Source organism: Tympanuchus pallidicinctus, unplaced genomic scaffold, assembly GCF_026119805.1.
Source record: "Tympanuchus pallidicinctus isolate F22 unplaced genomic scaffold, pur_lepc_1.0 scaffold1, whole genome shotgun sequence".
Taxonomy (NCBI): Eukaryota; Metazoa; Chordata; class Aves; order Galliformes; family Phasianidae; genus Tympanuchus; species Tympanuchus pallidicinctus.
Window position 1 is genome coordinate 52,332,751 of NW_026294618.1, and position 19,971 is coordinate 52,352,721.

The following is a 19,971-nucleotide window of genomic DNA, read 5'->3' on the forward strand; positions in this document are numbered from 1 at the left end:
TACAGTGAGAATGTAAGAATGATTATAGGAGGCCAGGCTAGTTGCCTGTCTAGTCCATTCTCTTGCAGTAGCCAAGGGACAGTTTGTATTTAATATGTTTAGTAAACCTTTTCATCTGTAAACCTGTGAATAGGGCATTTGGACAGAATCCAGTGATAGCTCCCAAGTTTTTGAGAAGACTGTACTTTTATTTTGGTTTTGAACATACTACTTTCTTTCAGTGACATCTATCTTCCCTGTCAGCAGTGGCCTGATAGCATTTTCAGTGAGAATACAGAAGACCTCACTGGTAGTAGCTAACATCAGATAGTCCATAGACCCTAACCCCTTGCTTCAGAGCTCTCAAATTGGATTGTTTGAGATTTTCAGATGACGGTTACTAATTCTATATTCTGAACGCTTTGCTAAGAAGTGAATTACCAAAAGCTGAAATGTCCTTTCCAACCCAAGTTGTTTGAGTCTTAGAAAATTGGTTTGAATTTTCTTTTTATATTTGTATTTGTCGGAGGAGAAGGGCAGATTTGAGAAAAGAAGGAAGGAAGTTTTTGATGGATTTTAGACATTATAAGATTGGGTTTGAGTTTTTCTTCTGTTTCACATAGGTTTTTTCTTTCCTAGAAACCTTCTCATGGCTTCCAGAAAAACATGAAACTTGAAGTGGTTGACAAGAGAAATCCAGTATTTATCAGAGTAGCAACTATTGTAGATACTGATGACTACAGAATAAAAGTAAGTTTCTCTGTCTTATTGTACCACCTCACCTCAGTTCCCAATTAGTACTTGTAAACCCAAAATCTTACAGTTGTAAAATTAAGCAAGAATTCAGCTGGGTCCAGCTAAGCTTTTACTTGTCCTTTTTCACTTATTAATATGCACATAATTCCTTTGGATGGGGTTGTTCTCTTGTCCTCTTAGTTACATTTGCTGACATAGGTAATTAGTAGAACTGAATATGAAAATTGCTTAGGAAACCGTTGATACAAAACATTTGACCATTTTATTGAAAGAAGTGAAGATTTAGTAGTTAGGACCCTATAAAATATTTGGGCTGGTTTAACTGAATCTGTCCTTGTAAAAGTCCAACAAAGGAGAGAGATACAAGGGAGAAATGAAAAAAGAACCCTGATCTCTTGTGTTTTATCAGAAACTTCTGGAATTCTGAAGTTTGTGATAATTGACCATGTGTAATATAATAATATATATTGGATTTAGACTGGAATAATTTCAGATTTTTATTTTTTTTTTAACTGTAATTTTCCAGAACTTTTGTGATTGAATCGTTTTTGCTTTGTTTTACAAAAGCAGCTTCCTCTCTGGAGCATTTGACTGTGAAGACTGGCATATGCCAGATATTCAGTTAGGTGGATATGAAAGATATTTGTGTAATGCATTTCATAGAGATTTATTCAGCATACCTGTACTTCAAGCAGTAAATGCAGCTGACATTTCCTTTTGAATCTGAATTAGTCAGGTAGGGAATCAGCAGATTTCATTTTCCAATTAAAGATTAAGTTACATGAAAAAGAAGGAGGGGGGAAGAATCCTCTCAAGTCTAACTTATTAATATGGTGGATTTGTAGCTTCTTGAATGGCAGTTTAATTGACTCCAGAGCATAGGTTGAAAAGGGCTCCATTCGAACATATGTGTGTACATGAATCCACATGTGTACATGAGAGATCTGAGCCATTTACAACTACAGAGGTTAAGTAATATTCATCTTTTGTTTGAAAAAAAAATGTTGTACAAATTGGTGTTTTTTTGGGATGTCACATAAGTTGATTTCTCTTCTGCTTCAACTTTTTATCCTGTATGACCTGATTTTAATAAATTATTACTTGTTGTTTTGTTTTTGTCCTTTTTTTGTCTTTTTTTTTTTTTAATGGATAAATGCCTTTTTTTTTTTTTTTTTTTTTTTTTGCTTACCACTCTGCTTAAATTGTTTAATTCCTTGCTTAGGTATTAAAGTGAGAAGTAAGCATGTTCTGCTGTAGGGATTTGAGCTGTTTTGTAAAACACAGTAAATGACCAAATGACACCTCTCTTCTTCATTCAAAGTGTGTTTGGGTCGAAAATCTAATATATATGTATTTTCAGTGCAACATCCATAGTTTTCTTAAAATGACTTCTCTAATGGAGATAGCATTTCTAGAGATTGCTCAGGGAAACTGTTTTAATAGGGAATCTTGTAATCTAAAATATATTTTTCTCTTTTGTAAATGTAGGTCCATTTTGATGGCTGGGATAGTATTTATGATTATTGGACAGATGTAGATAGTCCTGATATCCATCCTGCAGGCTGGTGTACAAAAACTGGACACCCTCTTCAGCCTCCACTGAGTGAGTGAAATTGCATTATAATGTGGTGATATTAAAGGCCTGTGTACTAGCTGATGTTTCCTCTGCCAGTGTTGTCCAAAGAAAGGTAGCAACTAGGATATGCAAAATAATGTAAATATGACATTTAGTGCAAAATCAACATAATTTAAAATGTCACTAATTAATCACTTTTTCTTAGATAGCTTTAATGACCCTTACTGTAACAAAATACATTTATCTGTGTGCATAAGAATTAAGAGTCAAAACCTGAAGTATTAGCAAGGATTTGTTGCGTGAGATCCAGGCCCTCTTGAAGCCAATGATAAAACTGCTGTGGTACTTCTACAGGGCCAGGATATTATTCTTAAGATCTTATGCCTATATCTTCTTAAAAGTTATTGTGCTTTTCAGCATAGAGTCTAGACTGCCCTGAGAGGGTGCTCTTTTCAAATGCTGCCAAATCCTCAAAATCAGCTAACTTCTTTTTTGTCTTCAGCTGCACAAAGTAGTCTTAATGCTGCCCATATTAGAGATAAATCAAACAGAAGCATATTACCAGTAATAAAACTGTCTTTATTAGCTTGCCTATCTGAGAATTTGTTTAGTTTGTTGAAGAAGTGGGAAATCTGTCATAAATGAGACTAGAGGTTACAGGGAGATGAGATTTTGATGGCAAAGATATCCCTGCCATGCTGCTGTGTTTTTAGGTACATTGAAGTCACTTTATCCAAACTTTGAGCAGATGATTTTTAACTGAGTGCACTTTTCTAGACTTGCATTGTAAATACTTGACTTGTAACTCTCAGCTTTGCACAAGTGTTGAGTGTTCCACAGCTATAACTGAGATCAGAAAAAGCTGTGCTTGGAAAATAAAAAATGCTGAACTCTGAGAAGTTATATACAAAATAACAGGGATAAGGCACACTCAGAAAGTGTTAATTCATTACCTGAAAATCTCTGTGCTTCAGTTCAGCATTTCTGAAATGTCAAGAAAAGTGTTTCCTATCAAGACTGTGATAAGAATATATTCATTAGTTTTCTCTGCATTCCAGTGGTGCAGTGATGACTGCCTGTTAGGAAGTTAATTGTTCTGCCTCCAAAGCAGAATCTGAATAGAATGCCATAAGTAGCAAAGCACAAAGTGAATAATGAGAGTAAAATAAGATGCTGCATATCTGCTTCTTAAATTGAGACGTGCATCCTGTGTTCTGAATGAAGGATGAATCCAGTGGGAAAAAGTATTTAGCTACATAAATAGAAAATATATCATACAGAAAAAAAAAAATGAATAAGGTTGTGACATTTCTTTTACCAGTGATTGAAAAAATATTTTAACCTAGCTGGGAGTGCAAAATATATAACTTCATTTTGGTGGAGGTGTTTAAAGAAATAAAACTGCAGATGACCTTTACATACAGGACATCATCTCTATTTGTTCATGTAGGAACCACTGTTCATTTTTTCTAGTGTGTGATGGGAAGTAAAGATATTTTTATGTAAGTTTAGATAGAAGAAGGAAAACGGACCATATGACAGAAGGAAAAGTAACTGTTCTTTAAATTGAAAAATATTAATTCTCTGTACAAATACGATTAAAGTAGTGTGATTACTGAATAGTACAATAAGACATTCCTGTCTAATGGTATGGTCCACATATCTGTCTTTAATAGCAGGAGCTTTGTGTGAGTGCTGTGCTATGCTACCAATATTGGCCTATAGCAGTCATCATAACAGCTTTATGAGAGTCAGAGTGTTTTATCTTAAGGTATAGTGAAGTCACCATGATGGATTATGATCTTTCTGGTACTAGTTAGGGAATTAGGAACCACATGTTGGTATTGATTTTAATATCACTTCGCAGTGACGCAGCAGCTTTCTTATACAGACACAGCTTTTTAAAATGGCATTGTTAGAGTTTCAATTTATTAAGTGAAATGAAAGCATTTGTTAGGAAGCTAGTTTGTGCAAAAACATAGCATCAGTGTACTGGTTTGTTTTGCTTCTAGCATATACTTCCAATTACATTTTATTTTATTTTTGAGCTTAACTGACTCTTTACTGGAAAATTCAATTCTTTTTTTACTTATTTGAGGGGAAAATGAACTGCTTATTCAAGGGTTTACACAAGTGTAGATATTCCTCAGAACAGAGAAGAAAATATTTTATATTTAGATATTTTTATTTATTTCAGTAAGTTTTTCTGTAGTTTTAGACGTATGTTCTTTTCCTAGGTTGTGCATGTTACCAGTGGATAGAGGCAAATTAGGAAATGTTCATACCATGCTGATTCTCTTTTTAAAAAAAACAACAAACCAGAGCTTTTTGTTTTTTTGCTTTAACCTAAGTTTTATCTTTTCTGACTGAATTACTTATGAATTATAGGAAGAACTTTTTTATTGCCACTGAAGTTGTAGGAAGAAATATGGAAGAAATATTGAACTGTACGAGGAAGTATTTTGGTGGTCAAGTTACTGGATCAATTTTCTTGAGTATCTGGTGACAGGCTGGCTTGGTAGGCCTCATCCTAAAGAAGATCCTTGTAGAAGATGAGGTTCCCTGCAATATTCATGTGCAAACAGAAATGGATAAATTGCTTTTGAACATCAGTAGATCATAGAAGAATCATACAATTGCTCAGGTTGGAAAAGACCTTAAAGATCATCAATTCCAACCGCAACCAAACCATACTACCCTAACTCTAACACCCCACTGCTAAATCATGTTCTTGAGCACCACATCCAAACAGTTTTTAAACACATCCAGGGATGGTGACTCAACCACCTCCCTGGGGAGCAGCTTGGTTGTCTAAACCTACCCAGTTTTGCATAATTTTCTTGCTTATCTAATTTGTTTCCAATTTGAAGTGTCCTACCTTACTTAGTCATTCCTCATAAGAGCGCTATTTCATACCTGGGTTGAGAGTAGGTCGAAACAGACAAAAAGATTTCAGTTCTGTTGTACTAAGATAAAGTGACCAGAAGAGCAGGCAATATTTAAGAGATCAGTAGGCGGAGAAAGTAGAATAATGATGTCCTGTCTTGTTCTGTAGTTATTTTCATTGTAACTCCTTCTATTTTGTTTGCCTCCTGAACTGTTACTGGTCACTGAGTATGTGTTCTCATGGAAGAACCTGAGGCCAATGGTAGCTTGGCCTGCCTCAGATATGGTGTGGCCAGCAGGACTTGGGAAGTGATTGTCCACTTGCACTCTCACTGGTGAGACCACACTTCAAATACTGTGTTCTGTTTTTGGCCCCTCACTAAAGGAGATACGTTGAGTTGCTAGAATGTTTGCGAAGAGCAATTAAGCAAGTGAAGGGTCTAGAAAACAGGAGTTATGAGGAATGACTGAAGGAATTGGGATTGTTCAGTCTGAAAAAGATGAGCTCAAAAGCAGACCTCATAGCTCTCTGCAACTGCCTGAAGGAAGACCGCAGTGAGGAGGTTTTTCATCTCTTTTCTCAGATGACAGTTGATAATACTTCTAGTATTATTTTCAGCCTTGTTTTCTCCTTTTGTTTACTGGAAAATTTAAGCTAAAAACAGAGATCAGTACTCATTATTAACAGATTTCTTTCTTTAGGAACAACAGGGTAACTTATTTTGAATGTGCTCTTGCAAAACTACTTGTATCTACTTACAGTTATTTAATAGGAGACAGGTTAGAAGTCTTACAGTTCCTCTAGGATTTGCATTGTTTATATAGATGTAGCCCTTCAGTAGAGATTTACTCAGAGTAGTTTTATTTCTCCATTGGAAGAGATCATTTGAATCTCCGTCTTGCTTTTGCAAAATGTATTTTTTAAAGTACGTTAAAATTATGTATGTCGTATGTAATTTCTCTGACATACAGGTCCCTTGGAGTTAGTGGAAGCTTTGGAGCATGGAGGATGTCCCACAGCAGGATGTAAAGGTGTTGGGAATGTTAAAAGAGCAAGACATATTGGCCATCATAGGTATGTGCAGTGAAAAATATTTTTTTTCAATTTAGTAATGTCTGCATGCATTTTTTTTAATTGTTATTCACAAGAAAACGTATCCTGTCTGGAGAAAAAAAACTAAATTTTGTAAAATGAAATATGAAATTATTTCAGTTGCCATGGTGAGCATACTGAAATAAACATTAGCAATCTGTGACTTCATTTCACCAGATGAGATTTCTCAAACATCATTTTTGTCACTATTGATAGATTCTGCTAATCCAGATTTTCCTATGAAGATTCCATGGCTTGCTGTTTGATTTGCAAAAGGTTATAGACAAATTTTTATAAAGCAGTAACTTTTGATCCTTTTGAAACCAGGTCACTAATGTTTTTTATCACTTGAATGTTTTGTTTTGCTCAGCATGGGTAAAGATTTGCTTGTTGGCTTGAAAAAAATACCAAAATGAAAATTCTGATTCATACACTCCCAAATTACAGCCTGAGTGTTTATACTGAGTGTTTCTAAAGATCATTTTGTTGAGCACTTAAGTGCAATACAAAAATGTGAATCTCTCAGGCTCTCCTGTAAGAGAGCTGACCTAGAGAAAGCAGATTTGTGGGAGAATAGAATGATGCATGAACACACAGGGACATGGGGATACTCACTAAGCCAAAATTTGACAGTTTTTGAAATGTTTATAGTATGAGATTAATCTTGAATATTTCAGTAAAGAAAATACAATTACTGTAATATGTTGAGAATTGAATATCATAAATAGCATCAGATAGCCTTTTCACAAATCAGTTTCCAAAATTTTTCTTTGAATTCTTTCCATTGAACAATCAAAGGATCCGCTAACATTTGTCACTTTGTGCTTTCTGCTCTAATGTCACTAGAGGATTTCTCTTTGGTAATATGTTTATATTTTTCAAGAATATAATCAAATGCTCATGATCCAAGAGACAGTGCAAGAGATTGACATTTTTGGTGGCAGAATTATATCCTGTTGATGAGAATTAGGCTACAGAGTTTTGGTGGCATATCAGCACTGTTTCAGATTATTCTCAATTTTTTCCTTCTGTCTTTTTCTGTTAATGTTATTTTTTCTTCTTTTTTGTTTATTTGGTTTTTGTTTGTTTGTTTTATGCCTTTCCTTTTGAAAGACTTTGTTGATCTTAGTGTGGTGTCTGCTTAAATAATCTATCAGTACTTAAGAGGTGCTTGCTCTTTTTTTTTCTTGCTGTAAAATCTTTCTTTTTAACTGAAAATCGTTTCATATACTGATAGAGTGAATCTTGTTTAGTATGTCTGATTGTAAGGCAATAATGTCCAATTTAGGATATTTTCCTTAGCATATGCTATCTCATTACTTATAGTCAGATGAACATAACCACCATTCTCAGCCCAATGCTGAAACTTTAAAAATAAAAAAATAGGACGAAACTTACTTGAATGTGTCAGAAAAGTTCTTCATTTGTGATCTTCTCTCTAAATACATTTTGGCATTAAAACTTCTAATGTTTCACGGGGAAAGGATGAGTAAGAGAGGTATGTTTAGTTAGTTCATGTATTCTTTGCTTTTATAACTATATTTTCCATGCTATTTAAAGTTATTATACTTACTCATCCTGAATACTGAGAAATGGCAATCTATTGTGTTTTATTTTTATTACAGTCTTAGCAATCCTGTCATTTACATATGAACTGATAGTTCTAAGAGATAAAAATATAAACAAAGAAATTTTGTTGATTGTAAAATAAATTTGCTTTTTCATAGCAAATAAATTAGCATCATAAATATCTTATTAATTTGCTCTCTGTGTTGGTGTTTTTTGTGGTTTTTTTTTTTCTTGAGTGTTTATGAAGAAAATAATGAATTTCTTGTTTATCTGGGGTTTGCAAATTTGAGGGTCCAAGTCACCCCAAAAATTCTACAATTGTACTATTACTTTTCTTCTGAAATAACAAAGACATTTTGAAATTGTTGTAATTATCCACGTCAGGTTTAAGTCCCCTGGGTCACTTATCTTGGCAACCCTGAAATGTATTTAACCATGCTTATCTCTTTTTTTTTTTTGTCATGATGAGGTATGTCTGTCTACAGCATAAATTTCTGAGTGCAGAAGAGATTAAAATTTAAAATGCTAAACAGTTCTGAAATCACGAGAACTTCTTCCTTAGGAAGCCGATGAAAGCCTAGATGATTAATTATGTAATGGGACTGAAGCATTTATTTATTTTTTTTGAAAGCTGATGTTAATAAGGACTGTTTATCTATCACCAGTTGATCTAGTTTTGTTTTGCTGGGCACTTGAAACAGAGACTGGTGTGCATGTCAGTAGCATAATGCAGATTACTTGCATATTTATGATTAGGTTGTATATTGTATGCTTTCTAATGTTTAATCTATTCATTAAATCTGAGCTGTAATGCAAAACATTTGGTTGCAAGCAGGTTTTATATTAACTCTCCATGAGTAAAGATCAAGTTTGCTTCAGCTAACAGTTCTCAATTGCATGATTTTCAGGCAATTAGAATGAGAAGAAAAAAAATTAGTTTGTAGTTCATAATTAAAATTATGCACATCGCTGAAGAACGCAAGTTAAAATTTGTGGGGTATTATTTTCATACTGGTGACTGTAGTTTTTCTGTTAACTGGAAGTTTGCTCCTACTATCAAATAAAGATGACATGAAGTAAACAATATGCTGAACTGTTTAGGAAGCAATAGGAGCAAAACGTAAGCATGGAGAGCATTTTATTAGAAACATCATCTGTTTTGTGAAAGCGAACTGACTGTGTCGTGATGAAGACCACGTTCTCAGAAAAGTGTGGTGCAGAAGCACTGGAAGCCTCAGTTCTCGAGGATGTTCCATCTATTTGTTCAGTATCTGTTGAACTAAATCTCATCTGATACTTTTGTCTCCAGTTTCATTTTCTTTTACATTAAGGATGTTATCCCCAGACAAATAGGTTTTAAGCTACTGTTGACTCAATATATATATAATATACTGTTAAAGCAATTTTATGCTAAAACAGGATGCATTGATGATAAACACATTGCAAATTGTTGAGAGCATTTGTATCATTTGTTACTAGGATAGTTAAAAATATTTCCATAAAGTCAACTGAAGTAAAAACATCACTAACAAAAAATAATAATAATGAAAAAGCTTATAAAATATTTTTTTTCTTTGATTAAAAAAAAAAAGAAAATCTTAAGACAATACTCAGGAATAGTTTTGCTATTATTTCATAAAAATACTAGTGATACATAACTTGGATAGTGGTTCTACAGGTGGGAAGTAAGAACACAAGTGTCCTGTGCTGCTTTCTGTACTTCTTGGGCAGTCACCTGGTCACACTATACACACTTCTTCTCATTACTAATCAGTGCATTCTTTGTTTGCTTTTTTTTCATCATTCATCATTCCTGATTCTACAAGAAGAGAGGATTTTTTTTAATGTCAGGTTTTTGCTCAATTTATACAGTGCTCACAAAGTAGTAGTTCCCTTTCTGCAGTATACAGCAGATAGCTTAATTGCTGTGATGTGCTAATCCTCCAGAGTTGAAAGGTAGCTGATTACTTTCCTGTGGGGGGGCAGGGAGGATGTTAATTTGGGTATTTATTTACTGAAACGTGGGTTGAGCCTACTGAAGCAGCTTAGATGATAATAGATTATCTTCATGGTTTCAAAGATGTAAAGCAGCAATAGAAGATGTCTGGCATCATCAAACATACAGTAGGGATTTGAAATGAAGCTGCCACTTCTTGCCATGCTGTCTGTTCTTTTGGAAGACATCAGTATCCATAGGTCAAGGATATCTATCAAATTGTAAATGGGTTTTGAACTTCTGCTGTTTTCTAAACAGCGTGTTAAGGTATGAAGTGAAAGCTGCAGCAAAAATCCATGTTCAAACTGAGGGAAGAGTTAATCCTAATTTAATTTTTAAATAACCTGATGATCAAGACTTCTGAGCACTTGAGATGTTTCTAGAACTTAGTAATGTATACATCAAATACTTCTTTATGCGTGAATAATAAGATTAATTTTTTAGTCTTTGTAGTATACAAGCTCAACTGTACTGAAGGCTGGAGGCACTGAGATTCAGGACTGATTGATCTAAAGCCACCTAGTTCATACTGACTGTGCTCATTCATGCTGTGTTTTGTTGCAACAAAGCTGACAGAGGAAATCATGAGCATTTGTTTTGTTGCTCCAAGTAATAGAAACATCAAAGGACTGTCATGGATTTTTTTTAACATGATGTAGCAATTCAAATGATTAATTATGAAGAAAAACTCATCTGAATTTAATGCTGTAAAATTTCATTAATATTATAACTGTTGTTGACTGAGATTGTTCTTCAGCTTCTGTTTTTGAAGAAAATTCTAAAGGAAAAAAGCAAAACAAGCAAGTTCCAATGGAAAATTGAATTTCAAGACTCCTGCTACCTTTTAATTTAAAACATATTACTGATTTTGGCAATCAGAAGATCTACTAGAGATGAAATTGTACTGTCAGACTTCATTGTGATGTAAAGTCTATGTAATAATAAAAATATGTAGCTGAAGTTAAATAGCTATTTGTTTGTGTTTAGTGGTTCCTTGAGATACTCCTTAAAAATGCTTAAAACATCCCTGTGGGGGATGTTGGAAGTTGAAAGAACATTACATGCTTTATTTTATCAGAGTGGCAGAACTGAGATTGACCAGTATATTCCCAAGTTTCTGATGACTGTATATTATCACAGTGGTATGGGTTTGTCATAGTATATAAATCCCATTTGTATTGGCTCCATAAAACCATTTGCCAAATAAAAGCGTATATTTTTCAGCTTATACTTCATTTGAAAGTCAAAAAAGATGTAATTGTAATACATGCAGTAGTATAGAGAATTAAGAATACTGACCAACTTTTCCTAGTCCTCCTCTTTTCTACCTCATCCTTTAGTTCATTGTTTTTAATTTTTTTAAGGTGTCGGGCAGACACCAGCCCTCAGATAAAAATAAGCAAAAACCTAGAATGTAGGTTTTGTATTTTTTACATTTTTGCATTACAGAGGTTCTTATAATAATAGATAGGCAGGAAAGCATAATTTTATAGTTAGCATAGTAGCCCGCTAACCAAAAATAAAGCATGTTTATCTTAAAGATAATTGAAAGCTGGGCTTTTTGTTGTTCACTGTCATGACATATATATATACCTTTCAGAATTTGATATATTGTCTCTGAAGTATACCTCAGTGTATATTATGTATTAGGATGTTATACCTGCGAGTATGTTGACTGAAAACCAGTTGGACATTCTGTAGATAAAATCTTAGTTCAGTCTGGTGTGTTTTGCATTGCTGCTGTTTCATTACCTAGCTCTTGGGCAAGCACAGGTTTTATGACATTGAGAGATATCACAAAGATTTTCACATTTGTTCAAGTCATTATCAAAAGCACAGTGTCAAATTATCTCACAAACGGGAATGCAGTGAAACAGGGGATGCTGAATGATAGAAAAATATATGAAAAACACACTTCTAATGCAGTAAAAGTCTTATTTGCAAAGATGGGGCATTGTCTCTCAGCAGTGAGAGAAAGTAGCCATACCTCATACTGTGCCTTGCTATACAGTCTCTTTGTGGACACTACGTAAGAGGAATATGCTCTTTTGCATGGAAGAAATATGCTCTTTTGCATAGCCGTAGAAACGTGATTGTGTTATCTGGAGTAAGAAGGATATAGTCAGAAGTATCTTCTATATTATGTGTAAAATGCCATGAAAGCTTTGTGAGCAGGCTAAACGTTCATTAAGCAATTTTTGCAGAATGTATGCTGTAATATAAATTAATGTAATTTGTATTCCATAAGTTGCTGTAGAAATGAAATATGAAAAGTATTCAGGTTGCTGTTTTTAATCAGTATATTTATTAATATTTTAATGTCTGACTACTTGCATTTTTTCTAATCTTCTCTATGTAAATTGATTCCATCCGCTTCTAGAAAATTAGTCTCAAATGTCATTTCATTTGAACTAAGTTGAAGTCTGCAAAGTGAATGAAGTTAAGGAAGCATTTCTCTTTTTCACCTTCTAGTGCAGTCAGCTGCCCATACTCTGAGATGAACTTGAACAAAGAAAGCCTCCTACCCGATCGGCTCAGTGGGGAGTTGCCTGCAGCCAATCATGTCCCCAGAAACAGAAGAGTGGAAGCAAGGGAAAGATCCCCCTCTCCTATAATCAAGTAATTCTGATTGGACCCATGCCTATGACTAGCTGTGGTGCTTTATTTCAGTGTTGTGTAGCATGATTTGTAGTTGTGTAATATCTGGATAGTTTCCGGAAAACCTGTCTATTTATCTGCATTTTCATTTATAGGGAAGGAATGGTTTCATCAGTGCTCACTGAAAAGATCACTACTAATACTGATTCTACTATGTGTGATTTAATAACATTTCAGTTTCACATTCAGTTTAACTATGTAAGCTACTAGGTGGTTAGCTGGAATTTAAGATGGGTTGTTTGCCTGTTTAAGAAAGTGGTTTATTTGGGTTTCTTCTATTTGCTGGGGTGGCCTTACTGACATGGATGTAAATTAATGTTACTCTTTGAATAACCACTATAAATTCTGCCATTATTGTTGGAGTGGGAAATCGAATTACTGGGTGTGAGTTTTGCAAGAATGATGCATAACTCCATAGCTGAAGCTTCTTGAATGAGTTCTGTGAAAACACAAATGAATGTGATGCCAAGAGACTTTTCAGATGAGGATTTTCTAACAGAAATTGTGAACACAAACTCCTGTGCTCATTTTGCGTTAGGGAAATGCACAGAGAGTTTAAGAAGGAATGGAGAAGAGAGGCTTTCCATTCTTTTCAAGGGCTACATTAAAGTAAACATGAAAATGTGAATGTTTATCCTGAAGATTCCTTCCATTTTCCTTTGTTATGACCAAGTATTTTCAATGGTATTTCAAATGAGATTCTCGGAGTTGGTTTCAGCTACATGCATTAAAAACAACATATTCAGCTGTCACTGAGCACTGTTGGGTTCAACTGTTCTAGAACGTCTAAGATTGTAGAAATCTGAAGTAACCCTAATTACCTTGTGGCAGCTAGCCTGAATGTGGTCCCAGTGAAGCCACTGACAGTTTCACCCGTTTTCTCTATAACAGGGACAGCATTCAGCACTTCTGTTTTAACAGTCCCAGCTGACAGATTGCATAACATTTGTAGGGTCCTAAGTGCATAGCTGTGTATTGTAAGAGATGGGATAGGAGGAAAATATGATACTTTGAATTTTTCTTGTTACAAATATTTGAAATGGAGAGTTTATTATCAAAAATAACATTAGGCAAATTCAACAGTAATGCTGTTGAATTGTAAGCAAGTTTTACCTTTAATAAGAAACGCTTTGTAATTTAAAGTTTTGTGATTTTTTTGAAAGTCCTACGTCTACTATTCTGTTGATGCAAGTGAGAAACTTCTGTGTATTCTTCTAAAAACAAAAACCCCACAACCTTATTTTTTTCAATTACACTGATGATTCTTTATCCATAAAGAAAATAAAATGAACAGCTCAACTTCTTTCTTTTTAAAACATTTTGTTAACTTGTTCTAAACAGTGACAGAAAATGCCCGAGCCCAGGTCACATAGGCACAAAATCTGTATCTCATAATCGATCATCTGGGAAAACTCTATCAGAAACAACTAAGCAGGAAGACAGAAAAAGTGCATCTCCTTGCAAGAAGCCCCAGTTATGTGATGTGAAAGAAAAGAAGCCACCTGGGTAACTATCAGTTCCTTTCAAAGTATGCGATGTTTAGAGACTATTTAAAATGCAGCTTACTGTGAATGCAGTACAGAGGTTTATCTGTGGAACTCTTGGAAGCAGTGGGGAGAAAGAAGAAAGTTCTTCATATTGGAAGAGCATAATAGTCTTTGTAGAACCAGAAAGGAATGGCGTGTCACAATTTATTTAAGAAATAAGTAATACATATCAGAAAGGATAGGAAAAGTACTACAAGTCAGAGAAATTACTGAAAGTAATCTCTTAACTCTTATGCTTAGAGTCTTTTTTTGACAAAGAATGACATGAGATAGTATATTGGAAAATAATATTTATGATATTATATGTCATGATATATATATATAAATATAGAGAGAGAGGCTGTCTTTGATACTGAAAATCTAATACACTTCTGTGGGGAAATATGTGAGACAACAGCATTCCTTTTCTAAGGAATTATTTAGTTACAGCATCAGCACATTATTTTATTTTTCTTTCCTGAACTAGTATTCACACTTTCCTTGAAGACAAAAGGTCCTGCAATAATACAAGGTTAAACTTTTATTACTATTCTTTGCTGTCAATTTTTCTTTAGAACAATTCTTCACATTATTTCTACCATCTTTTGGAAAAGATCTATTAGGAGCATCGAACAGTGTTAATATAAGTTTATCACAAATAAATAGCTTTAGTTAGTCAAACTCCATTGAATCTGAACAGCAAGAAAAGACAGAATGACAGCAGTGTAGTTTGTGTTAGTTGTCGTTCGGCATTTCAATCATATTTATAGTAAATTCCTTTCTTTTTCTTCTGGAAATAACCATTGACTTTACTGAATATCTATAAATTAATTGAAGAACAATGTATATGGTCTTTTTTTATTTTTTACAGGGTGTTATATTTATGAAGCCATAAAATAGCAGACACGTGCTATCAGTTCTCTGATTTTCATTCAGAAAATAACAGCTTTGTGCCAAGTTTGAACTGCCCAGAGGCTTTTTGAGTTGTTTGAAGTGTTTGAATGCACTGATGACCCTCTGCATTTTATCATCTAGTTTTCCACATTCTTTATATCCAGCGTAGCCAGGGAGAACTTTAAGTTGACTAAGCTTACTTTTAAACAGGTATGAGAAATGGTATTCACAGCTTTAGGTATATTTGAACTACTAGAGTTATTAAATATTGAGCATCTGGTTATTGCAATACCCAGAGGATATTTTCAGATGTTTATTCAAAGTACATATGCATTATTGAAGACAGGTATGCCTACTTTCATGCTGTTCTGCACCTGAGCTCACTGTATGGATTTAATTATGTTTGTCTTCAGTACAATCATATATGTCTTTATGTTCCAGGTAATGTCATACTTTCATAGAAGTATTTGATTGAGGAACCAACCACATACACAACAAACCATGAGATTTGTTTTGCTGTAAACCAAGTCATATTCAGCTAATTTCTAGTTCCTCTTTCTTTCTCTCTTAGCTTTTAACAGATATAAATGTAAGCAATGGAATTAAAGTGGAATTAAATCATGCAGCCTAATGTAATGTGTGGCAACTCTGTCTATAGCAGGAGAGTTGGAATTGCATGATCATTAAGTCCCTTCCAATCCAAGCTATTCTGTCATTCTGTGATAAACAGATCTGTTTCTTCTGTGGTTTTGTGTTTTGAGGTTAACAAATCTTGATGGCTAACAGGATGTTAGCTCTAGTTTGGCTTTTTATCAGTGGAACACTGGTGAAGATGTTCTTGTTGGTTGATTCTCTGTTATTTAGTAAAGCGTGAGTTCATATGGGAGGGTTTCTTGTAGTCTTTAAAGACTTTTAGTCTGGTGGCTGTTTTAACAAAATGTTCCTTATGTACCTAGTATCTCTGAGAGCTCTGCATCTGTGATGATTTAGCAAGAATTGGCCAGTGTCCTCAAGTTACTGAAAGAAAGAAGGAATGCACACATATTGTCAGCATGTTCATATAGTCTTCATTTCTGTAAGAAGCCAGGCTGAAAATATCTCATGAGAGTATGAAAAAGAACTTCTCAATGGGTGGCTTTAAAATGAAAATATCCTTCCCCCCCCCCCCCAAAAAAAATCTCTTATTTTCACTTCTCTTCTCTTGCCCCATTTTTCTCAATAAATGTCCACTCTTTGCAAATGAGTTGGCAAAGCTGAGGGTTCAGCCAGAGTTATCAAGCAAAGAGTGATTCTATAAGAACCACTCAGTAAGAAGTAAAGCAAAAACTAAAAAGTAAAATATTTTCAGTGGGGTCATTAACAGCTGCACAGTGATATGTCAGTACAGTACAGGAGCTGGGACAGAAATGATGGTTGAGTTGAGAAAAATAAATAGATAATATTTAAGACAACTCATGAAAATGGCCTGGATAAACAGTAAGGCTTTATAGGAGATTCAACTGTATATATGTCTTTCAGTCTATCCATCTTCTGCCATGGACACATCTATTACTTTCATTTGCAATTACTTTCATAGCAATTTTTCAGTTTCAATTATAAAGAAAAATATATTGATCTGATTTATGTAATTTTAGTTTATACTACCCTTGAGTCTTAATTGCAAAATTCATGTCAGTAGGCATTAGTGTTGCCATCTGTGTAAGTCAGAAATTAGATCCTCTTTTTTAATTTTATGATGATACAATATCCTTTGTGTGAAAATCTTGCAGTGTTAGTAATGATCTAACATTGTTAGCAAGCAGTATCATCATGCTTAGTGATTTTTATGATGTATTAATAAAAATGTACGTCTTATTTTTGTCAGAGGACTGCAGACAAAGGACTCTGTAAAGAACAAAGAGTGTGAAGAAAAAGAGACAGGAAATAACCTGCTCATTTCAAATGAAATTAAAGGTAACTTGTCAATGCTTCTTTCGTTTGATATTAAAATCTGCAGAACTAAAGAAGTGTGACATTTCTTGTAATTCTTCATGCAACTGCATTGCAGCTTACTTTTTACATTTGCTATTTGTATCCAGTTGGTTATTTTTTTGATAGTAGCGCTTCCAGTGTTGTGTTTACCTTATAATCATCAGAGTGTTTCTTAGGAACTTTATTGCAGTTGTAAAGATGAGTGCAAACTGAATACTGACATAAAATGTTTCCTTTCACTGACTTTTACAAATAGATAATTAAGTGAGTCTGAATGGTTCATTTATTGCTTCAAAAATGTACTGGGAAGAAGTTGAAGATGCAGAGTTATACTTTACAGTTATAACTTAGTGTTTAGGTGACCTATTAAGTTCCATCTCAGTCTGTTGTGCAGTTTACTTTCTAGCAACTTGTGCAGAATGGGTGTTTTTCATGTAAGTTAAAGAGGGAAGGCTAAGATCTTTACTTTGTTAAAAAACTGGAGACTGTCCAGTTGAGGACCACCAAGACATTAGGTGGTGGTGCATGGTGGTAGAGTAAGAGGCATGCTCCTAAGTTGCTTCAGAAGAAATTCTGTCTGGGTATAAGGAAGAATTCTCACTCTGAGAAAAACTGAAATAGGCTGCCCAGAAAAAAACTTAGTTTGTCAGGATCCTTAATAGCCTAGTCTAATGGTTTGTTCTCAACTGAACATCATAAGGTTTCTAGAGATCCCTACCAAGATGGATGTGGTTTTTGTTATCCTATTTTCTAGTTACATATACTGCTTTATAGAGCATTTTGATTTTGTCAGAAAGGACTATTTGAGTAAAATTTCACCAACAAGCTTTGCTTACTAGTTAGGATGCTTTTCTGTGTAGGGTCCTGCATTTGATTTGTAAAAGCTGGAACACTTCCTTTAATTACTGTTTAACAAAGTGATTCTTTGTCTCCTTCCTATATACATGTTTAATGCCTGTATCAAGCTATAACCAAGGAGCAGTAGGTGGGGAGTTTTATTTCAAATAGGTGCTCCTAGCCTGACCTAAAACACTAATGTAATAACCTTCTATTTGGGATAAATTATATATTCCAAACCAATCATACTGTGCTGGTAGAAATCTGTAATAGGAATTTGTGTCCTAGCTGTTGGCCACCAATCTATGAAAATTAGAACAGTAAGAATGCAGATATCTGTGAATAAGAGTAGCTTCCTGGAACAGAGATAGAATGGAGCCATAGCAGAAGTGAGCAATCCAAACAAGAATAGCATAGAGATTTCTGATTGTATGAATGATTGCTACTAAGGAATACTAGATATTGATTTGTTGTTGATTGTTTCATTCAGAAATGAATTCCAGAGTTCTTCCACAGTTTTATTCAGCAGCTCGGAGGCATTCTGTCCTGAGTTCATAGCAGATGTTGCTTTTGCATTTGCAATGGATCTAAATAAACATAGATGTCTTATGTAGTTTGACATCACTCCTTCCTCCTACGCACATCTGCAACTGCTGCTGCTCTCCAGACAGCAGCAGCAGCAAGCAGCATTTGGCTGAAGCTACTCTCCCACCTGCACATTACCTTTGAGGCGAGTGGGGTGGGGTCGTCCTTCCTTCCATGACGGATAAGTGATATAAAAAGGGAAATGACCTTGCAAAAAAAAACCATAGAATCACGGAGCAGTTAAATGCTATTTTCTAAATAAAACATTCAGTTAAACTGGGAGCAGGGAATTTGCAGACACTTGTGGGTACTTTTCCTCAGGAGGACTGAAAAACTTTTTATTGTGGATGAGACATAAATGTGTGGGCTGGAGCTGTTCATCTGATTCACTTGGAATTTTATAGCACTGCAGTGCTGGTTTTGATGAAGTTTTACAGCTCAGCCTTGGCATTTAGTTCTAATAGTACTGTATAAATGTTATAAGTGGGTGTTATTTATTGTATCAAAATATTTAAAATTATGTGACCTATGGTATGATAGGCCAACAGTTGTGTTGGCATAGCATTATGTTGTATTGAAAGAACTTTTTCCCTTGTAAAAATAGTTATATTTATATAGAACAAATATAATCACAATCATGCTGGAAGAAGTCTTATGGTACTTTTCTAATTCTGATGTAAGCAAAACTGTACAGCCTTGTTACGAAGGCCCGTATATATTAATAGAAATGAATATGATTTTACTGTGACTGATATCATTAGTGATCAAGGGGTTTAATGCTTATTTACTACTTTCTCTTGTTGAAGTTATTGAAGAACCCAATACCCAGAGGTTTCTGTCTCAACCAGTTGTTGTGTCATCAAAGCTGCAAATCCCTGGCCTACCTTTGCGCTGGGAACAGCAAAGCAAGCTCCTGCCAAGTGTAGCTGGGATCCCAGCCAGTAAAGTTTCTAAGTGGAGTACAGACGAGGTAGGTTTTCCTTGTATCTTTTGTCTCACTGCCAACATCTTCAAATTCTTGGTTGATTCAGAGCTACAGATTAACCTAATAAATTGCAAATGATGACTTAGTACTTGAAGATTAGAGTCAGCTAGACCAGCAGATCCACAAAATGCCCATTCAGCTGCCATCTAGTCCTGAAAGCAGTGAATATTCATTTTATATATGTATAGATACAAGTGTATGCATACATAGAGATACATAGATAAATGTGTATGTATATATAAACAAGTAAATTTATGTGTATATTCACTGAGTTTAGAGAGGGAAAGAAAAGTGCTACAGAAGTATGGCCCAGCAGGTGCTCGAGGTCTACACTGATGACATCTAGCAGCATCACAAGCATTTTGTGGAAGAGTATACTGGTCAGCTTGGACTGAGGACTATTCCCTATACATAGTTTGGATATGACACACTGTTCTAGAAAGTTAGAGTGTAGTGCAAAGAGTGATAGTATTTTGATGGTCAGAGCCCTGCCACTCTTCAGGTGTGTAGTCATGCTTGGGCAGAGAAGGTCTAGTCCCTGCTTTATTTTCAGAGATGGCTGTAAGTGAAGCAACTTTCTGCAGATGAAACAGTTGGATCTCCTCTAACCAGAGAAAAAAGAAAATTGAAATTTGATCAAGGATTTGCTAATCCTTCTGC

The 19,971-nt window shown here is 34.7% G+C and overlaps 1 protein-coding gene across 10 annotated transcripts in view; it reads left to right on the top strand.

Annotated features, from left to right (window-relative positions):
* The window catches only part of L3MBTL3 (L3MBTL histone methyl-lysine binding protein 3), a 76,405-nt gene that overhangs the window by 51,941 nt on the left and 4,493 nt on the right, over positions 1-19,971 (top strand). For all 10 annotated transcript variants that reach the window (XM_052671317.1, XM_052671355.1, XM_052671343.1 and 7 more), the window contains 7 exons: positions 619-729; positions 2,224-2,338; positions 6,170-6,272; positions 12,328-12,474; positions 13,855-14,019; positions 16,798-16,886; positions 19,133-19,296. In XM_052671317.1, the coding sequence (XP_052527277.1) occupies positions 619-729; positions 2,224-2,338; positions 6,170-6,272; positions 12,328-12,474; positions 13,855-14,019; positions 16,798-16,886; positions 19,133-19,296 (894 nt within the window). The remainder of the gene's footprint in view (positions 1-618; positions 730-2,223; positions 2,339-6,169; positions 6,273-12,327; positions 12,475-13,854; positions 14,020-16,797; positions 16,887-19,132; positions 19,297-19,971) is intronic.